Genomic DNA, 23,302 nt, shown 5'->3' on the forward strand with positions numbered 1-23,302 from the left:
CATCTTGAATTTGACAGCTACTAAAAAATCCGGTAGGATTGAGGTGCGTAGAATGCTCTCTTTAAGACAATACACGCCCCTATGGTATTTTTTTAAATCGATGCAGAAGGTCTAGCGTGCCGCCACCAGGATACAACAGCCCAACTCTGTTGTTGTTACTTCCCTTTGATCTACACAACCAAGAGAAGTAGAAACTTCCCAATATCTTACTTTGCCCAAAAAAATCAGAATAAGGGAGAAACAAATAAGTGTAGGGAAAAATAATATTTAGAATAGTCTTTTTTGTGGAGAGAAGTGTATCAGAAATTCTCTAAAGGACTTCACTATTTATAAGCTACAAAAACCTTTACAAAATAGGTTGAATGTCCAAGTTCAATGTGTAATAGTTTTTTATTTCATACTAAATTGTAGTTAATTTGTAAAATTTGTAAATTGATTCATATTTAAATGGCTTACAAAGACTCAATAATTCTTTATTTGACCAAATAATACATTTGTAACTCTTACTCAAATAATTGTAAAATAAATTTATTGAAAATGCATTGCACTCCCAACATTATAATTTCCATAACTCTCAAATAAATTATTATGCTCCTTGTAAAGATTTAGTCAAGGAAAAATTAAGATTTTATTAAAATACACCAACATTCCCCCACTTATTGTAATAAAATCTGAAAGAGATAAAAAAATTTGGGCAAAGTGAGAACATCATGCATAATGAAAGTGGCATTGCCTTGAAACCTTCATTTAGTGTTTCCATAATCCCCATATTAGAGTCAAAGTGGACTAAAGCCTAGAAACTAAGACTACTTTAAGATATGTAAGATTATGTCACACACATGATATTCAAGATATTAATTAACAAGTTTCTTAAGCTAGCACATTACGGCCTTATGCTTTATCCGAGATTCATGAGCGCTTTAGAGAATTAGCTAAATTCTCATAGGAAGCGGTCTTGACTTCAACATTCATATAGGTGAGTTTATCAAGAATACCCCTATAATTTAGGCATCCCACCCATAAAGGGCTACAGAACTCATTACAAGATTTATATCAAATCTTAATCTTATCATTGTCATAGAATTACGAGCATGCTTTACACCATAGGGAGGGAATATATGCATGCTTTCCATCCAAACCAATCTATGATTCGTTTGTCCCTCACCTAATTTTTGGGATCTTCAGTCCCTAGGTAGTTGTATCCTCATAGATGGTTCCAATTTAATAATTTTTAGGCTCAAGTCCCATTCCCCTTGATATTTGAAAATTTTGTTCACTAGCTAGGGCTTTCAATAATGGATCCACGAGATATTCTTTTCATCTCATATGGTCTATATTTATAACACCATCACATAAATATGATCTCATTGACACTCAAGTCAAATTATTTCATCAAGTAGCACAATAATGTATGGTAAAACCAATATTTTGTGAGAATATTTCTCACATAATTGCCATACAAGCAATTATATTCACTTCAAGTGAAGGCCTAATATTTTCATTTTTTTTATTAGTAGCCAATAGTCTCACTAGAAATCATCAACATGACCCCTACTAGAAACTATTTTATTTTACAATAATATTCAATTTCATCTAGTAGGCTAGTAGTCCATAAACCTACTAGGAATCATTTTTGCAGTCTCCATGAAATTTTCATAGAATTTCTTTTCGCAAGAATATGAAATATTTACGACAAGTGCCTTCACATTATATTCACACTTTTGAGGGTGTATCCATCTGCACAAACTGAAGAAAAGAATTAAGAAATCCAAAAGCATGATACTCAATGTCATTTAACATTGCATTTCATTCCAACTTTAAAATTCATACGCACAAGTTGTGAAAATAACATGGCACCACATGAGGTTCTATACGTTCATTTTTTTTTTTGTTATTCACAATGAAAATCCATGTCATTGAGAATCTTTAATAGTATATCGGATTCTTTGCATTAATTTTTAACAAAGAAAAAACCCCCACTAGTTTAGTGTTTTAATGATATCCAACTAAACACATATCACATTCAAAGATCAAGTTCTTTGCATATTAGCATAGAAAACTACTATGAACCCCCACTATTTGTTACAACTTTGTAACATGCAATGGAGTATATATCTACTGCAATTAAAGTCAATGACCCAATTAATCATACCCAATGGAAGTTTACTTTTACTTTTTAAGAAGGCGCCTTTAAAATTTCTTCCAAAATGACGGTAGCAACTTGTCTAGTGCAGCAACGAGTTGTAATTGTTCAGTAATTCAAACTCCTTTAGATCTACTTCTCTGGTGCCATATTTTCCTATTAAGCCTTCCAAAACTTTTGGTAATAGGATAAAAAATTTCACAAAAATTGCAAACTTCATTAAAAAGATTATATAATAGATAATTCAAGTAATGGAATTCAACAACTTCCTTTTTTGATGATTTTTTCTTCACAAGCAATCTTTTATATATCTCATTGATTGAGATCTTCTCATTTTTTTTCCATCCATAGGTAGAAAAGTACTTTTTTTAGCCCATCTTTTGAAGTGTTCGCCATTGAACTTGAAAGGCTTGTTGAGATTTATAGAACTTTCAACCGGTGTAGGGACAGTACAATTAGTGTTGCTTTCCATTTGAGTGTCGTCTTAAAATTGTTGGAGGATAGTACACGAGCAACTTCTAATCTTCAAGTTAACCACCTTGAATTTGACAGCTACTAAAAAGTTTGGTACGATTGAGGCACATAGAACATTTTCTTTAAGACGATATGCACCCCTACGGAATTTCTTTTAACCGTTACAGAAGGTCTAGAGCGCCGCCTGCGGGATACAACAGCCCAACTCTATGGATGTTGCTTCCCTTTGATCTGCACAACCAACAGAAGCAAAAGCTTCCCAATATCTTACTTTGCCCAAAGAAAATCAGAATGAGAGAGAAAAAAATGAGTGTAGAGAAAAATAATATTTAGAATGGTCTTTTTTGTTGAGAGAAGTGTATCAGAAATTCTCTGAAGGACTTCACTATTTATATTATAGGCTACAAAAACCTTTAGAAAATAGGTTGAATGTCCAAGTTCAATGTATAACAGTATTTTATTTCACACTAAATTGTAGTTAATTTGTAAATTGGTTCATATTTGAATGGCTTATAAAGACTCAATAATTCTTCATTTGACCAAATAATAGATTTGTAACTCCTATTCAAATAATTGTATAATAACTTCATTCAAAATGTATTGTAACTCCCAATATTATAATTCCCATAACTCTCAAATAAATTATTATACTCCTTGTAAAGATTTGGTCAAGGAAAAATTAAGATTTTATTAAAATACACCAACATTGGTTACCACTGCTTTAATGTTAAAGGACAGAAAAACAAAAACAAAAACAAAGCAAACTTTGGGCTATAATTAATACGTCTTGAATTGGAAAGAAGGTGTAAATCCCATTGAATTGCAGTAGCGCATAAGAGATAGTGAAACTGTTGAAATCATTAATTGAGTTCACATTCAAAAGTTTCAAAAGAAAGAAACTTGCTCGCTTCCTTGCTTGGGAAATCGGAAATTAACTGATAGTCCACACAAGTGAACTTGAAAAATGGATATTCTCATTTTATTCTACTCAATTAAATCTTTATTTAGCTACACCAAATATCACTCCCACCTAGTAAGGAGTAGAAGATTTTCAGTGGACTTATGTTGGTTGATCAATAGAAAGATTTTCTATGTAATTTTGCATACCAAATACTTCAATTCAAGTTTGAATTATTTCTTGATTTACGAGGTACATATTTTGATTTGCTCATAAAATATAAGTTTATCAGTGTTAGGAGTAAATAAGCTTAACACCATATATATTGTTATTTAGCAAGTACAACATCTACCAAGTATCCCCACAATTTTCGCCAATGTTTTTAAACTCGGACCGGTCAGTGAACCGGAGAGATGGCCGGTTCGCGGTTTGACCGGTCCGATCGGCCGGTTCACAGGTTCACTGTTTTTTTTTTTTTTTTTAGTGTTAAGTACTAAGCATGTTTCATTCTACACTTGAACTTTACCAACATAACTTAATTTAAGTTATGATAATAATAAATTTTCTAAAAGTTATACATAAAACATGGAATGATAAATATAATTAAAATATCATAATTCACCACAAGTTTTCATAAATTCATTATAAACATAAATAGATACAATCCAAATGTTCACCAATTATCACAAATAAAAACACAAAAAATAAATAAATTAAATATTGAAATTCTTTTACAACCCTTAAAAAAATCCATAAAAGAGTTCAAGTTAAGACAAACCATTTGAATAGCAAACTTTTATCAGTGGCATGATAAGAAACCACACCACCTTCACAATTTCATCAACTTAAGCTGAAAAAGTAAAAATTTTATTATAAAAATATAAATCTAATTGCTCAAACTAAAAAAAACTAAAAATTTTTGAAAAACAAATATACAGTTAAACACATAAAAAATTAATTAACATGTTATATTAAATTCAATGATCCTATACCATTAATTATTTTAAATTCAATTATCAATAGCTTCGATTATGTGCCAACTACCATATTTTTGACCAGCCCAATGTTATTATTTGTAATTCCTACCCAATTCCTACACGGATGTGCATTACTTTTGCAAAAATTTCATCCTTAATTAATCAAATAAAAATAAAACAAAAATGAGGGAAACATATGAAAATTGAGGGGAAAAAGAAGAAAATGCAAAAAAATCAACTAAAGATAATAATATAGAAAAAAAGCCTTGAAAAGAAAAAAAATTAAACTTACTAAGATGTTGGAAAACAAGAAAAGTTGAAATTTTCAACTTTTTACAATCTGCTAAAGATAATAACATAATAATAATGGTGAAAACTTGAGAAAATCTTGTTGTGGATATTTGGGTTAAAAATGGTTAAGAAGAAAAAATTGAAAAAAAAAATAAGAGAAGAACTTGATGTTTTAATATATTTTTTAGTCAAGTAGAATTCTCAACAAACCTAACTACAGTCTAGCGGTAAGATTGTCATATCCAAACTTGGAGATCCAGGTTCGAATCATAGCTACACCATTCTTGATATTTTGTTGAAGAATTTAAAAAACCGCCGGTTCACGGTTCTTAACGGTTCGCACGGTTCGTCCGGATTTCAACGGTTCTCCATAAACTTCCGGCTTTAGCATTAGACCGGACCGGTGACATGGCCGGTTCGCGGTCCAACCGGTCGAACCGGCCGGTCCGGTCCGGTTCTGAAAACATTGATTTTCGCTACATTACACTAAGCAATTTTACCCGTTAACACTACAATGCACTAAGCTCTCATATACCTTTTTTTCAAAAAAAAGTTTGTTGTGTACCAATGAGGTCCTAAAAACCACATCTTTGTCCCTTTTCCTTTTCTTTGGATAAGTGAGATTTTAAAACTACTTAATCTACCTTTGTCTGTAAGAAATGTCTTAATTGGATTCAAAAGTTTTGGTACAAGACATGGAATTTATTTGTCAAGAAAGATTCCTTTTCCTGCTTCTTGTCTTAATTAGCTAGCTTTTTTTTTACAAAAACATTCGATGTTATGTAGCATCATGTACTTTAAAAAGAGTGATTGTTTTCTTCATTCTTATAACCTTTTTCACATTCTTCTAAGTAGTGTCACTATTAGAGTTAAATAAGACAATTCCTATCAAGTGAGTGTTTATATTTTGTTAAGTTTCAATCTTTCAACAAGCATCACATAATCAGAAAGAGAGATAAGAAAAGTCCAAACTTGCTTACATATGAGAGTTTGCATCTTAAAATGGGCCATTTTCACAATTTTTTTCCACTCTCATAATGTCAGATAGTTACGTAACTAAGGAGGTGGCATGGCAATATTAATGGGGAGTTTCTTTTTTGCTTTAACTATATGTTGGATAAATGCATTGGGGAATTGGGACAAGGCTTGAAATTCCCATTAACTCCATGATCTTCCTCTTGATTACTAGTAAATAGTAATCTTTGCTTTTGATTGGAGATTAATGGTAGTATTGATTCTTGAACTGAATCCAGATCAAACGAAACTGACCAACAAGAATACGTAAGCGTACTACACTACTGACTACGATACACAGTTCACAGTTTAGTGGTGGGTTCTCCCTCCCTTTCTCTCTCTCTCTAGAAGTGGAAGGAAGCAATCCTCCAAGGGCAAAGCTTCCTCTGCATTTTTGCTTTTTTCCTGTGAATCATCTGCTAGTAAATTAAAATGAAACGAGCACCACAGATGCTCCAACTTTTTCACAAGGGAGATAGGGTGGAAGTCCTCAAAAGAGATTACTCCTACAACAAAGATGGAGTTTTCGTTTGGTTTCCAGGAATAGTGCTCCAGCCATCCTCCACCAGGTGCACCAACCGACCGAAGAACCACATCTATGTGGAGTTCAAGACCCTTAGAACAATAGCCATTGCAGTCCAAGATGAGGATAAGGATGATGATGATGATCATAACCGGACCCCTCTGCTGAGAGAATTCGTGGACCTTGGTGATGTTAGGCCGGCGCCACCCAAGGAGTTGCATAGGTTCTTTAGAATTGGAGAATTCGTGGAGGCCCTTGTGGGGATAGAAATAGCAAGGGTTGGAGGAAAGTCAAGGTTTTGGACATTATGGAGAACTCTAAGTATGCGGTCACCATTCTTGCTAATACAACTAGTATTCATGATCATGATAATGATGATAGAGGGAAAAGTGCCATTGTGGAGGAAGTAGAGCAGTGGGGACTTAGGGTTGTTAGGGATTGGGATGACGGGTTTTGGGTACCATCCCTTGAGCTTCAGGTACTCCATTTCTACCCCACTCACTAACTTATCCCTTTCCATTTTTCTATCTTTCTTTCTTTTTTCCTTTTTTCCTCTAATAAGATAAACATTTGGTTCTTAATTGATAGAATGGAGAATAATGGCGTTGATTTTTGAGGAACAGTCAAAGTGAAATTCAATGTAAATTTCATGCCATTTCTATGCTATGTGGATAATTTAACTCATTCCATGTTTGTATTCTATTTACTTTTCTCCTTAAGGTTGTTACTGCTTGCAAATGTTTAGCCATATATGCATAAAGCCTGAAACAAGAATAAATAAAGATGCATAATTGCATTCCCAATTTATTATTTGTCTGCTTAGCTTTTGAATTGTTGATGTGCAGAAACCCTCACCCGATTCAGATACCCTTTCGCAAAGTGTCAAGTTGAGGATGAAGTACCACCAAAAGTCATCTTACCCAAAGTTTCACAAGTGGATGTCAGTGGAGGTCAAAAGTGATGAAGAAGGTTTCCAGGGATCATGGTATGAAGCAACTATGCTTGGATCTTTGGGAAATGCCAAGCTCCTGGTGGAATACCTAACACTCATGATAGAGGATGAGACTCAATTTTTCAAAGAAGAGGCTGGCATTTCATGCATCAGACCTTGTCCCCCAGAAATTCATCAGGTTGAGCATTTTGAACCTTTTTACACTAGTGGATGCTTGGAATAATGATGGTTGGTGGGTGGGTCATATATCCAAAGTTAAAGATGGCTTCAAGTACAAGGTTTTTTTCGAGAATACAAATGAGGAAATTGATTTTGAACATGTCCAATTGAGGCCTCATCAGGATTGGATCAAGGACAAATGGGTTGCAGCTCCTAATGTAAGATTCTTACCAATTTTCCTTATCTTGTTCTTATTTTCTCCAAGAAAATCTTTTCCATTTTTTAAGCTGCATCATGTGAAGATAATATTATACTGCTCTAGATAAGCATTGTTCATTTCATTGCCCTTCTCGTTTTTTGGTGGCAGGTGGTTGATTTACAGAGGAGTTCAGCTAAAATGGGGATAAAGCCTAGAGACTTGAAGCTCAAGATAAAATGTAGTAGAAATATAGAAGAGGAGAAGTTCAACAAGGGGATGATGGTGGAGGTCAAGAGTGATGAACAAGGATACCATGGTTCTTGGTATACTACAGCCATTGCCTACCCCATTGCAGATGACAGGTTTTTGGTTGAATATCAAACATTGAGAACAGATGATGAATCTGAACCCCTTTTAGATGTGGCTAAAAGTTCTTACATCAGGCCTTGTCCACCTCATATTCAAAAGCTTGACAGTTATAAATTGCTTGAAAAAGTTGATGCATGGTATAATGATGGATGGTGGGTTGGCCTTGTTAGCAAAGTTCTTAGAAACTTAAAGTATGTAGTTTATTTCTGGACCTCAAATGAGGAAATCAAATTTGGTCATTATGATTTGCGGCCTCATCAAGAATGGACTGGGGAAAAATGGATCACAGCTTTCAGGGTATGGATTTAAATGCTCTTACCTAGTAATTCTTTTGGAAGCATATATTAGTTCAGTAAATCATTTCTGAAATCTCTAATGTCCTGAATTGGACCCACGTGGAGTTGTAAAGATATTTATGAATTCTTTTAAATCTATGCTGACTATGAATATTCTTGAGATGCTGAAGAAGTCCAAGTTACTAAAATCCAAGCTTGGAAAGTTGAGGGGACAAATTGGTGGAGTGGAATTGGCTCCGCGTTTTTGCAATGGGATGAAGGTAGAGTTTAAAAGAGATGAAGTAGAGTACATGGGTTCTTGGTATCCTGCAGCTATTGTTAAACCCATAGGAAATGGAAAGTATTTAGTGGAATATCAAACTCTGAAGACTGATGATGAAATTGAACGTCTCAAAGAAGAAGCTGATGCTTTATGCATAAGGCCATGCCCCCCAATTGTCTAGCAAACAGAGCGATTCAAACCACTTGAAGATGTTGATGCTTGGTACAATGAAGGGTGGTGGGTTGGTCAGATCTATAAAGTGGTCGACGATTCAAAGTACAAAGTTTATTTTGAGACCACAAATGAAGTCATGGAGTTTCAGCATTCTGATTTGAGGCCTCATTGAGATTGGATTAATTAATAATGGATTTGACCTATGAGGGTACGAATCTTAGTGCTAAATCTCTATGCAGTATTATTTTTCTCAAATGCACATAAAATGGCTTAGGAAGTTGTCAATACAAATTTATTAGCCTATATTATCACCAAATGAAGCACGAGGCCATGAACTGTTTTGTCTTCTGCACTTAAGAGTAACAATCAGGATGAGATGTCAATAGTTTTGTAATTGCAACAACTTCATTGTTTGCATTAATCACTTATCCAAGGATTTTCTTGTGTGTTTACAAACCAATTTCTTTTGGTTATCTGCTTTTATAGGGAAGGCTTCGATGATCACCAAAGTAGCTATGCATGAGAGCGCGCACACACTTTTGGTTTGAGATTTTATGTTGATAGACATCTCCTCTCATCTTGCAATAGTTGAAGCACGCTTCTTCCCTTTTTGAAAGATGGGATGATAATATATGTCTCCGTTGACATTGGTGCATCCAATAGTAATTACAATGATGTATTGGTATATGGCTGTTTATATATATTTTTGTCTATATTAGTTGTGGGTTGGTTAGAAATGGCACCAACATTTCTAACAATTAAAAAGACTTGATCTTTAAAGTTAGAATAATTTTAATCTTTTTATAATTGTAATATCCCATATTTTGATGCATATTAATTTCTTATGGAGATTTAATATTAAGTATTCTAATGCCATTAACCAATTGGTACTCTCTAGTAATATAGTTAGTGGGAAAATTATTATTAAATATGTCATTTTACCTAATTTGTCTTCTTGCCATAACTGCATATGAATTGAATTGATTACTATACTAGTTAGTCACAGGAATCAACTCTACACATGCTTTTTATAACCTACCATAATAGTTAATCAAAGAATGTAACCACAAACTAATTTAAATTGATTATCTTGTTTCCTTCTATTCATGCTTGACAAATGTGGTCATTCCTTTTCCTTTAATTCATATAGTAAGATTTCAAATACATTTGGAATCATGAATATTTTCAAACCCATTTTCTTAAAAATCATTTTCTTACACCTAGCCATATTACTAATCACTAATCATAAGATTCAACGAATATAGCTAGTCCATTTTCTTTAATCCATATGGTGAGATTTAAAATACATTTAGTATCATGAATATTTTAAATTCTGTTTCAATAACATTACCAATTACCAACTAGAACATTACCCTTTCAATCAAGCATTTTTTTTCTCCATAAATGATACCATGAAAATTAAACTTAGGGTGTATATACTCTAAACACAAAAGTAAACCATTTTTTTTTCTCTGACAAATGAGCAAACCACATAAGTGAACTCTCGAGAGAGAGAGTGAGAAAGCACCTGGAGAGAGATTTGACAAGGACAAGAGGAAGGATGGCTGACTACGACATAAATCCGTCAACCAAGTAAGCAGTTCAATTTTACCATCTTAAGTTCTTTATAATCAAGTTTTATACATTCACAATTAACTTAGACCCTTAGTATGATTTTACAAATGAATCTCGTCAGGCAATAATAGGTTATGAACTTATATATTCTAAATTTTATTAAAAGCATCATAGGTCAACAATACACATCTGTTTCTTTTCTTTTGACATGCTATTATATTAATCATTGCTGGTTGAGAGTATGTCAAACAATATAAACTTAATCATTAATAAAAGATGCACTGATTCATTATAATTCTCTTGGACCTTTATAAGATACATTAGTTGGGTTCATATTGCATGATTAGCAGATTCCCGAGATATTTCATGCTAATGGTAATTCATGTGAATATATACATCTAGGGCAAATGATTTAATTGGTCCGCAACTAGTCTAAAAGACAATATAGGTAGGAAGGAACCTGATATTGATTAGTCTTGTACATGTGCAACTGGTTGAATGGAAAAAATCCACATTGCATCTTTACCTAACATATATGAATCCAATATTGAAGGGAAATAAAAGAATGCGTCAGGCGTTCACAATCTCTTATTGTATCTATTTCTTGGTCCAGGAAACAAGTAAAATTGCGATCATAGTTGTATTGAAAATTAGTAGATCATAATTGTTCTAAAAGAATTTGAGCTTTGTATGTTATATCAATGTGCAAAGAGGGGTTTCTCTTAATATAATTTATATGCTTATGTGAATATATATTTGCAAATATATATATATATATATATGAATTAACTTTTTATGCACTGATAGTGTAGTGATTTTTTACACTAGCAACCTTGGATGTGTGCCACATTGTATAATTTGAATTTCAAATTTGAAATCATATTCTATGGCATGATCTAAATCTACTTGTGTAAAAAAATCTTTACACTAACAGCATACTTGGTCCAACAAGGGCGGCAGGTTTTACTCAGTGAGCATAGTGATGCTCACCCCACGACTTTAACATTTTTATGCATAGAGCGAGTTCATTTATGAATTTATTGAAACTGATGGTGATTGAAATTAGTAGAGCTGGATTACAATTAGAAATGTCAAATAGTGATTGAATAGATATTGTCTTCGAATCATTCATGCAATAATGAGCATGTATGGCTCAATAGACAAGTTGATTTATCATTTTATTATCTTTTTTTTGATAACCCGGAACATGCCCCGACTCGAGCCCTTTGGACCCGAGCCTGCACACCAAATCGGAGGGAAGCCGATAGCCCCATACAGCTTTCCCGAGCGAGTCAGTATGTATAGCGCAGCGGGCACGAATCGAACCCCGGTCAGTGGGGAAACCAGCAATTCAAGGCCGACCCCTAAACCGCTGCGCCATATGCCCTGGGGGCTCATTTTATTATCTTTGCTGTGCTGTTTGAAATAAGTTCCGTACTAGAGTATTTACTATTTCCACTAATACTTTCAGAATTACCACAAATGGAGATTGCTGGACTTCAACAAGTACTCCTAGAATAAAGGTTTTCTTTCTATATTTTTTCTTTTATTCATGCCATCATTTCAAAACAAACTAGGTAACGTACACTTTAGCCCCCATCATTACCACTAAAAAGTAAAAAGTCTAAAGTCTTTTCAGATAGTTAAAAGGTGATCACGTTAATCTCTCTTCTTCTTGATTGTTTTTAATTCCTGAAAATAGTAATTATATTAATTGGTCAAGCATCTATTATACAGATGTCAATTTGCTTTTTTTTGGAATCTCTAATTGGAGCTGGATTCCATACACCAACACATCCTTTGATCTCACCAAAAAGCATGACAAGTTTATAGGTAAACTAACGTAGCTATGTTGTTTTATTACCTATATAATGAAATGTATTTTCTGCAAGTATACTCTATATATTAAGCCACAATTGCTATTTGTTATGTTTAGCTAGCGATGCCTACACTTTTCTTTTGATTTGGCTAGAGAGATTTCCATAGCTCAAGACTCGTGATTTCTATATATTAGAAGAGAGTTATGCACGTAATTTAAGGCCTATTCCTAATTATTATTCTCTCGTTTTCCTTCCTCAAGCTTTGTCTCTTTCTAAGGCCATATAATAGTCTCTCTAAGTTTCTCTTCCTAAGACGAGTTCTAAGTTTCTCTTCCTAAGACGAGTTCATTTTGAATATCGTGTAGGTCACTATGTGGCTTAATTGGCAGACCTTGTCTATGACCGAAATAAGGATGCAAGGAACTGAAGGGATTTTTATATTAATGCAAGTTTATTTCAGAATTTTACCCGTTGGACTGCAAGTATACAGGCCGCTTAGTAGTTTTGGGCAAATATCAGGTCGATCCCACAAGGAGCAATGTCTATAAGTACAAGGTCCTTATTTTCTCTATTATTTAGACTTATAATGAATTTGAACAGAGAAATAATATTGCTACTGTCTACAATTCTGAGTTAATAAATTGAAAGATACAAATGGAGATTTTTCACTAAAGACTTGAATCTAGGGATATAGATTCCACTTATGGCATAAACAACACAAATGAATAGATTTACCTCTTGTTATTATTCTCGTTAAACCAGGGATTCATTTCCAATATTACCAAATCTCATTCTCATGATAAAATGGCCTAGAGCAGTCCAGTTTTCCCTATTTTCATGGTGAAATACTACTTCTACTCTGTTTTCCTTTATGAAATGCTAGATAATCCACTTAAGTGTATCTCTATTTTCATGAACATACAACTCAAGCTCTACTCATGTTTTTCCATTGTTACTACCAATTCTCATTGACTAATAACAACTATAAACATGCTATTGGTGATCAAACAACAACAAGTAATTACAACTGCACAAATAGACAAGTTAATACAAGATACAACTAGTGTAAATCACATTCAATTCATATCATTTAGTCATAAGTTTCATCTACTCCCTAGACAAAGAATTTAACTACTCATGAATGATATAACAATCAAACTCACAAATTTATTAATGCAAAACATCATAAAGTACAAGTACAAGAAAGATAAATGAAAGCTTAGCCAAGTAATGGTGAATCCCTCAAATTTCTGCTATGTCTTGTACAAGATGATTACAAGTTAAGTCTCTAAGTGCTTCCTCAAGAACTTCTAGCTAGAGAGAAAAAGAAATGTTACAAGAAGAAAAACTAGCTACGTATGGTCCTCCCCTGGCTTCTCCTTGCTTTTCTGCATAAAAGGTGGTAGAAAGGCGCTTTCTTCTCCTTCATGATTCCAACCACTCAGATTTTGTAAAGAAAGTCAAAAGAAATGTTATTTTGACTTGTCAATAACTCATTTTGTCTTCCCTTTTGTTGCAGAAACACGTGCCACCAAATTCTCTCACCCAAGATAGCTGGAAAGTTGTGTGAAAAGTGAGAAAAAACAGCTGTGCCACTTGCAGAAGAAAGAGGCAGATCCGAGCCCCGGATCCGAGGGGTGAAAAAGGATTCGAGGCCTTTTTCTTATGGATCCGAGCTCAGATCCTATGACCTCGGATGCATTGCTCCAGAAATACAAACAAGGGCTCAGATCGCCATTTGTTCACACGGATCCGAGGATCCGTGCTGGTTAATTTCCAGTTTTTTATTTCTTTCCTTTTTCTTCAATTTTGTTCCTAGTATCCTTGTACTTTATCCTCCAGGTGATCCTTACATTTTTCGTCATCTCGTGCATGAATTCCATCTATCAATATCCTTCACAATTTCACAAAATTAATGCGTTACTCCACTCATTTATCAAGTTTTGAACACTTAAACAATATTTAAGCAATTATCACCAAAAGAGTTCAAATATGGCTTTAATCTTCTCAAAACATACCAAAAGTTCATGCCAAACTTGTACAAAATGTACGTTAAATATTCACTTATCAAATTCCCCCACACTTGAATCATTGCTTGTCCTCAAGCAATTTACACATAACTTACTACAATGATTCAAGAGATAAAACAATATACGTACTTTTGTCAAAATTTAATTCCTCAAAACTTTGAAACCAATCATTATGCCATTGCTTAGATTACACTAAATACTCATAATATCAAATTAAAGAAAGATAATTATGCCTTATTTTCAACATATTCAACTCAATCTCTCATTCTAATCTAATTTCATCAATAAGTAATTCACATAGTCAATTTATGGCCTTTCTCATCACATATCCATCAAAATTTTCATAACTAAGAGGGATTTATTTATACTTCATTTTACTTAAATAGTGACAATGCCGTTTTACGCAAAAATCGACACTTTTAGGTGAAGATTTTCGGTTACTCAACATTTCACTAATACAAATTGCTAAGCATACTCTTAATTCCAATACCTTTTTACGCGAATGTCGACATTTGTAAATGCCAACCCCCGGTTACTCAGTATGTGAATCATTGGAATAGAATAATAATATATATACATATATATTTTTTAACATAATATCTTCATACTTCCCTCTAAGCATAATTACAGGATGAATCTGGCATTGTTTTGACTATATCAATCACCTACTTATAAAATTAAGTAAAAATGAAAAATATCATCAAACATGCAAAATTCTAAACATAATTTTCCTTACTTAACTTAATATACTTTCTAAAATGTAAAAATCCTAATTGCATAATAACTAATTCCTAGCCAAATGAGGACTAAACCTTTCCAAAATACATATAACATTTTATCCAATGGAAGAATTAGGCACTTAAAATTGAACATTTTGGCCATTATTTTTAAAAAATATTGCAATGAAATATTGGAAAATATTTTGAAAAATTTTTGACAGAGTTTCCCCATATAAATGGACAAAACTCCCTGCCAGCAACCTCAATTTCAAGAAAATTAATCTCATGACAATATTTTCAAATATAATTCCAACATTTCTAAGCTATAAACAACTAAAATCATGCACTCCAAGACACAATCACCCCATAAGATAAAGTAATCCCTCCTCCACACTTAAATTGCACAATGTGCTCATTGTAGAGGATGATAAAAGAAACTATTACTCCCCTCAAAAGAAGTGGTGATACAATTTGAATCCTCTAATCCTCACGAACATCCAAATTCTGTTCAAAATAAAACAAGGGGTACGAGGAAACATAAGTAGCACAAGATGAGTCAAATAAAAAGAAAACTTCAAAGTTTAAACTCAACATAATAAAAGAAAAATGCCGAAACAAAAGATTGCAAAAGTCCAATTGGCAATAAATCTTCATGGCTGCTCAGAAGTAGGATCCACAGTCTCCTTGAGGACCATGAGATGTGCCAATATGTCCCTCGTCAGGATTAGGAGTCGGAGTAGGTGACCGGCGGATGTTGAAATATCTTCCATTGCCCGAAGACGACGATCATGCCTTCTAGTCGCTCCGTCATCAGTCTCTCCTGCTGATCGATGCGCTCCATGACCCTCGTCTCCATACAACAGATGGCATTGAGGATTTCTTGCCATTTTGATCTCGGAGGAGGGGGTGGTCGTGGAATAGGAGGAGGTAGATCCTGTTGTGCCTCCGTTTCTTGAACAACCGGTTCCTGCTGAGTGTGAGGTGGGGGCTGAGTTGAGGTCGACGCTTCTCCAACGTCTCGAACCAAGGAGGCTCCAAAGTCTGTAGGGATACCCAAGGACCTGAGTAACGAAACATTGACTTCATCGGCAGCTTTAGTGACAATAGCTCGTGCGGCTCCAAGAGGCACATTGAGCTTCTCAAATAGGATGGAAAGAAGGCGAGGGAATCCAAAACAGGTTTCGCCGGCTCTCATACGGGTTGTGGTCCGCATGTAGCTGATAATAATACTGGCAAGAGGGATACCAGTGAGCTGCTGACCCACACCATGTATCATCTTGTCCAAGAAATAAAGATCGCTATTTCAGAGCTCCCTTTTTCCACTCCGCTTTGGCACCACATTAAAGGCAAAAAGATAGAATATCAAGTGGTACCTAGGATCGAAAGAATCGGCATATACGGTGAGCTTTTTCGAACTTCCTCGCTCACGGTACTGACCCTTAAGACGTGCCATAGCTTCTCCCACTTGCCATGGATCACGGGTTTTGAATTCTTTGGTCAGCTTTACGTCCACTCCTTCATCTTTGAGTTTGATATGCCGTGCAATGGTCTCCTTAGGATGGACACCCTCTGGCCTCGGACCCAAGAGACAATCAAATTGGCGCTGTGGCTCTGCTTATTTTCCACATTAGCGTAAAACTCCCGCACCAAGTCTGAGTAGTAATGCCGTGGCAACTTCAGTATATTCTCCCATCCAAGTCTCTTGAATGCCGTGGACACCTTGTAATGATCATCCACCTCGGGTGCCAGATGCTTCTCAATTATGATCTCCTTGTCCAATCCGGCTTCATACCACTGTTGGTTTTCAAGCGAAGTGAATCGCGTGGTATCATAGTCTGGAGGTGACTCATCACGGCTAGTGGACGCTGTTTTACGCCTGGAACGAGGTGGCGACTCAGGTGAGGGAGATTCCTCAATTAGTGACTCCTCAGGTGACAGAATGCTTTCCTCGCTCGAAGACGGCGAAGGAGTGCGAATATGAGATCGTCTTGTGCAAGCCATGGTACCTATATCAAAAACAAGATCAAATGCACATTAGAAGAATTCTAAATCCCTTGAAACACTCGACCAACAATGTAAAGAAAAAAAATATGATTTGGAAAAATTTCGGCAGAGTTTCCCCTTAAAAAAGGGCTAAAACTCCCTGCCAAATTGTACCCAAATATAATCAATGGTCCTACTTAAACCATTTCCAACTGAAATGCACATGTATAATATCAAATTTTATTTAAAATCATATCACATGGCTTGAAAAATCCACTCACCACTCCATCTCTTGAAATTTCAAACAATAAGCAAGAAAAAGGTAAAAACTAGAAATACTATAGGTGTGCAAAGTTATTGGATACACAATCAATCTTGAAAAACCACCTAAAGTAACATTTCAATGCTTATGCTAATATTATGTTCAACGTCAACCATTTAGCATTGTTACCCAAGGAATTCATACCAATTTAGGCAAATAATTATATGTTATCCTCTAATTGGCATAAAAGTAATCTCCATTTCTTAAAAACAATTCAAAGTAATCTAAAGAAACAAGGAATTTTAGACCAAAAAGTACAATGTGCTTTAACCTCATAATGGAGAAGGAAAATTATGCAAAAAATATTACCAAAGCCACAATTCTCTCAATATTAAACAAGAAAATAGTTGTAACAACTTATTTTAACACAATGTACCACAATTATGACAAGAAATTTCAACAAATAAACAATTACCAAAATATGCCCAAAAACTAGAAAAATGTAAAATTGGGACTTATAAAATCTCAAAGAACATTGTAAATTGTTACCTCAACTGTGTAGAGTGATGGTGGAGGATGATAATGATACAAAGATGAGGAAGAAACAAGCCCAAATTCGACCACAAATTGCGAACTTTCAGGGCGGCCCGAATTTCAGTTTTGAAGATTAAAACCACCCAAATTGATGTTTTTAAGATAAGATTGTTGAGGGTTTATGATCACATGAGGGTTGGGGAGGATTTTATGGTGAAAGATTGGAAGATTAATGAAGAAAATGGAAGATTGAATGAGAGGGGTTAGGGTTTCGGTGAGAAGAGGAAAAAGAAACTGAAAAAATGCAGATCCGCAGCCTCGGTTCTGCTCTTATTGCGAACCGATCCGAGCCCTTAGATCCGACAGGGTTCAGATCCTCTACTTCAGATGTTCAGCCGAGCCCTCGGATCCAATTGGATTTTATTGGATCCGAGCCCGGATCGCCTTTTTTCATCTTTGATCCTCAACGGATCCGAGGTTGTCTGGGTTTTTCGGATCCGGGCTCGGATCAGCACATTTCTGCACTAATTACAGAAACTGCAAATTTTTTTTAAAACTTTTCCTCCCTTTTCAGACCAATTCCAAATTACACACAGGACAAACTTTTTTTCAAATCCAACCTCCCACGCAAGTGTAATATACCATAAACACAATATCCAATCTCTCAAAACACATCAAACACATTTACATTGCAAATCGAGGGGTGAGATTCTTTGATCATTTTTGCACTTTTACACCAAAATGGCACCTTTGGACATGAAATGCACATCAAATGAGTCCATGAGCATTTATAAACATGTTATCACCGAAACTCACTTGAATATACTGGAAATGCAACATATTATAAGTGAAAGGGAATTTTAAACAGTTAAAACAGAATTTGATAAGAAAACATCTCTTTTTACTATTGTTCTTCAAGTGCACCTCCAAAATGGATGTTGAAACTCCGGTACCTCCTACAAACAAGTGAAATACATATAATTAGTCAATTAAATCACACCAAAATTTAAGAAATACATAAAAACACACAACTACAATATTATTATTGGGTTGCCTCCCAACAAGTGCTTTATTTATAGTCCTTCAGCTCGACTCTCTTACAGCTTCTTTAACTCTCCATTGTGTTTCCTAAGGAGTAAATCACTCCTTTAGGAACCCTTTCTCCAGCTAAATAGGGTTTCAATCTTTGACCATTTACTTTGAATGGGACACCATTTTTTCCTTTTATTTTCACCGCTCCATAAGAAAACGTGCGAACCACTTCAAATGGCCCGGACCATCGAGACTTAAGTTTTCTAGAAAACAATTTAAGCCTTGAGTGAAATAATAACACCTTTTGCCCTTCTTCAAAATGCTTAGGAAGAATATGTTTATCATGCCAAAATTTCACTTTTTCTTTGTAAATTTTGGCATTCTCATACGAGGTTAACCGCGATTCCTCCAATTCACTTAACTCGAGCATTCTCTTTTCACTTGTAGATTTAAAATCAAAATTAATAGATTTAATGGCCCAATAAGTTTTATGTTCTATTTCTACAGGTAAATGGCACGCTTTCCCATAAACAAATTTATATGGAGACATCCCCAACGGTGTTTTAAATGCCGTTCTGTAAGCCCACAAAATATTTTTGAGCTTGTTTGACCAATCCTTTCTCGAACGATTGACACTTTTCTCTAGGATAATTTTAATCTCCCGGTTGGCCAACTCTGCTTGGTCATTGGCTTGAGAATGATAAGGAAGTGACTTTTTATGCCTACATCCATATTTAAGTAATAAAGTGTCAATAGTTTTATTACAAAAATGCTTACTTTCATCGCTTATAATTGCCTTTGGGACTCCAAACCTATAAAATATGTTCCGTTTAAGGAATTTAAGCACAACCATAGCATCATTAGTTTGTGAAGGAATGGCCTCCACCCATTTAAATACATAATTGACTGCTAAAAGAATGTACCTATTATTAAATGAGCTAGGAAATGGTCCCATAAAATCAATACCCCAAACATCAAATAGCTCAACTTTCAAATATGTAGTTAGAGGCATTTCATTCTTTCTTGAGATATTACCGGTTTTTTGGCATTGATCACAGCTTTTAACCCAATTTCTAGCATCTCGGTACATAGTGGGCCAATAAAATCCTGATTGTCATATCTTTGCTACGGTTTTAGTTGTACTAAAATGACCTCCCGTTTCAAGGTTATGATAATGCATTAAAATACTATGTACCTCTTCTTCCGAAACACATCTTCTAGTTATTCCATCTGCACAATGTTTATAAAAGAATAGTTCCTTCCAAAAATAATGTTTAGCATCGTTTAAGAGTTTTTTCTTTTGATGGGAATTCAAATCACTTGGTATCACTCCACTAACTATAAAATTAACTAAATCAGCATACCATGGTGACTTTTGAATTGCCATTAAAAACTCATTTGGGAATTCTTCTTTAATGGATAAATGATCTTCTTGAGGCATGTTTTCCAGTCTAGAAAGATGATCAATGACTAAGTTCTCGGATCCTTTTTTTATCTTTGATCTCCAAATCAAATTCCTGCAATAATAAAATCCATCGAATTAGTCTAGGTTTTGCATCTTTCTTATTTAAAAGATATTTGAGTGCTGTATGGTCGGTATAAATGATAACTTTAGATCCTATTAAGTACGATCTAAACTTATCCAATGCAAATATCACTGCTAGCAACTCCTTCTCTGTTGTTGCATAATTGACTTGGGTTTCATTTAGCATTTTACTTGCATAATAAATGACATGAAGTCGCTTATCATGTTTTTGCCCAAGAACAGCTCCAACTGCAAAATCACTCGCATCACACATCAATTCGAATGGCAAGCTCCAATCCGGTGATGCTATTATGGGTGCGGAGACAAGTTCCTTCTTCAACTTATTAAAAGCAAATAAGCACTCATCATTAAAGTGAAAAGGAACATCTTTTGCAAGTAACTCACATAAAGATTTAGCAATTTTAGAGAAATTCTTAATAAATCGCGGATAAAATCCCACGTGTTCAAGAAAGTTTCGAATGCCTTTCACATTGGTAGATGGAGACATTCTTTCAATAACTTCTATCTTGACTTGATCTACCTCAATACCTTGTGAAGAAATTTTGTGGCCTAAAATAATACCCTCACAAACCATGAAGTCACATTTTTTTCAATTGAGTACAAGGGTTTGGTTCTTCACATCTCTGCAAAATTAGATCTAAATTGTTAAGACAATGATTATAAGTATATCCAAGCACAGAAAAATTATCCATGAAGATTTTCATGATTTTCTCATTAAAATCAGAGAAATTGCCATCATGCAACGTTGGAAGGTGGCTAGTGCATTGCACAGTCCAAAAGGCATTCATGGAAATGTAAAATTGTCGTAAGGACAAGTGAATGTGGTTTTCTCTTGATCTTCCAGTGCAATGACTATTTGATTATATCCTGAAAAATCATCCAAAAAATAATAAAATTCTTATCCGGCCAATCTTTCTACCATTTGATTAAGAAAAGGAAGAGGGAAATGATCCTTTCTAGTAGCTGCATTCAGTTTTCTATAATTAATATAGAATTGCCACCCAACCACAACTTTAGAGGGAATCATTTTATCATTTTTACCACGTACTATGGTTATCCCCCCTTTCTTTGGCACTTCTTGAATAGGAGAAATCCAAACACTATCAGAAATTGTCAAAATTATACCTGCATCCAGCCATTTAAGGATTTCTACTCTTACCACTTCTTTCATGTTTGGATTTAACCTTATTTGAGTTTCAACCACCGGTTTAGAGTTTTCTTCCAACAAAATCCTGTGCATACAGATAGTTGGACTAATTTCCTTGATATCAGAAATCGTCCATCCTATAGTCTTTAAATGCTTCCTCAAAACACATAAGAGCTTTCCTAGTTGTTCATCGTCTAGTGCAGCATTGACAATCACCGACAATGTCTTCTTTTTTCCAAAAAATACATATTTGAGGTGTTTACGAAGTGACTTAAGCTCAAGTCGTGGAGTTTGCTCACACGAAGGTGGAGGTAGCCCTTTGCTCATCCCTAACTCCTCATACGTATTGCTCCTTTTGTGAGGAACTTGTGCCTGCAAAAATTCAGTCATTTCTTCAACTTGTTCCTCTTGTAGGCCTACACCATTAAAACAAAGTTCAAGAGAATCATCATCAAGATTAACTTGACTCATCTCTAATGCCAATTCATCACATATGTCAACAGAATAAACATGGTCGGTAAAAGAGGGATACTTCTCCACTTTACTCAAATCAAACTCCACTTCCTCTTCACCAATTTGGAACTTGAACTTATCACGTTTAACATCTATTATTGTACCTGCAGTGGCCAGAAATGGTCTACCAAGTATAATAGGTACATTAACATCTTCCTCCATATCTAAGACAACAAAATCAACAGGAATAATGAATTTCTGCACTTTAATAAGCACATTCTCCAATATGCCCATTGGATGTCTAATAGACCTGTCAGCCAATTGCAAGGAAATGTTAGTACGCTTTAACTCTTTCAACCCCAATTGGCCAGCCACAGTTAAAGGGATTAATGAAATACTCACACCAAGGTCACATAGTGTTTTAGAAAATTCTACATTACTAATAGTGCAAGGAACTGTGAAACTCCCTGGATCTTTCAACTTTGGTGGCAATTTGTTTTATATGATGACATTACATTCTTCTGTTAATGCAATTGTTTCACTATCTACTAACTTTCTCTTCTTAGTCATTATCTCCTTGAGAAACTTTGCATATGAATGAATCTGCAAAATAGCATCAACAAAAGAAATGTTAATATGTAATTGTTTGAAAATGTTGACAAACTTCTCAAACTCTTTGTCATTTCTCGAAAGCTTCAATCTTCGTGGAAATAGTGACGGTGGAGGAATTGGTGTTATATCTCCAATTTGTGACTCATTTTCTTCCACATTTTCTTTCCCTTTAATTTTCTTACTATCCTCTCTTAACTGACTCAACTGCTTGTTTTCTTTTCTTTCACATTCTCTCTCACTTTTAAACTACAGGTGACTCACCTACTTCCTTACCACTACGGAGGGTTATAGCCTTCACATGCTTCCTTGGGTTCACCTCAGTTTTGCTAGGTAAATCCCCTTGGTTGCGATTGTTAACTGCATTTGCTATTTGCCCTAATTGGACCTCAACATTCCTGTACATATTGGTGAGTTGGTCCATCCTTCCCTCAATTCTTTCAAACCATTGAGTAGTGGCATTGGCTAACTTTTCAATTTTATCATTTGATACATTTGCCAACTTCTCAATTGCCAATTCCTAAGCTGGTTTGGACTCCGAAAGTGGTTGTTTCAGTTGAAAATCCGGTGGATTAATTGGTCTTTATTGGTTCCCTTGATCCTTCCATCCAAAATTCGAGTGATTACGCCATCCTGGATTGTAGGTATTAGAGTATGGATTATTTTAGGGTGGACGGTTGTAATTGTTGAGATATTGAACCTGTTCGCTGCTAGAACACATAGAATCATCATGATCTCCGCCGCAAGTAGTACAACATGCAACAACTATTCCTTGATTAGAGTTAGAACCAACATGCCTATTAAGCATCTTAACCACATTATCCATCTTTGCACTTAACATATTCAAGGTATCTATTTCAA

General features: G+C 34.8%; 1 protein-coding gene across 1 annotated transcript; it reads left to right on the forward strand.

The window, feature by feature from the left end:
* Positions 1-6,229: 6,229 nt before the first annotated feature.
* LOC113737434 (protein AGENET DOMAIN (AGD)-CONTAINING P1) lies at positions 6,230-8,738 on the forward strand. The gene is made up of 6 exons (XM_027264667.1): positions 6,230-6,615; positions 6,702-6,798; positions 7,166-7,409; positions 7,480-7,649; positions 7,799-8,296; positions 8,457-8,738. Exons 1-6 carry the CDS (start codon positions 6,230-6,232, stop codon positions 8,736-8,738), a joined length of 1,677 nt encoding a protein of 558 aa, XP_027120468.1.
* The last annotated feature ends 14,564 nt before the right edge of the window (positions 8,739-23,302 follow it).

The sequence above is a fragment of the Coffea arabica genome, chromosome 3e (assembly GCF_036785885.1).
Source record: "Coffea arabica cultivar ET-39 chromosome 3e, Coffea Arabica ET-39 HiFi, whole genome shotgun sequence".
NCBI classification, from domain to species: domain Eukaryota; kingdom Viridiplantae; phylum Streptophyta; class Magnoliopsida; order Gentianales; family Rubiaceae; genus Coffea; species Coffea arabica.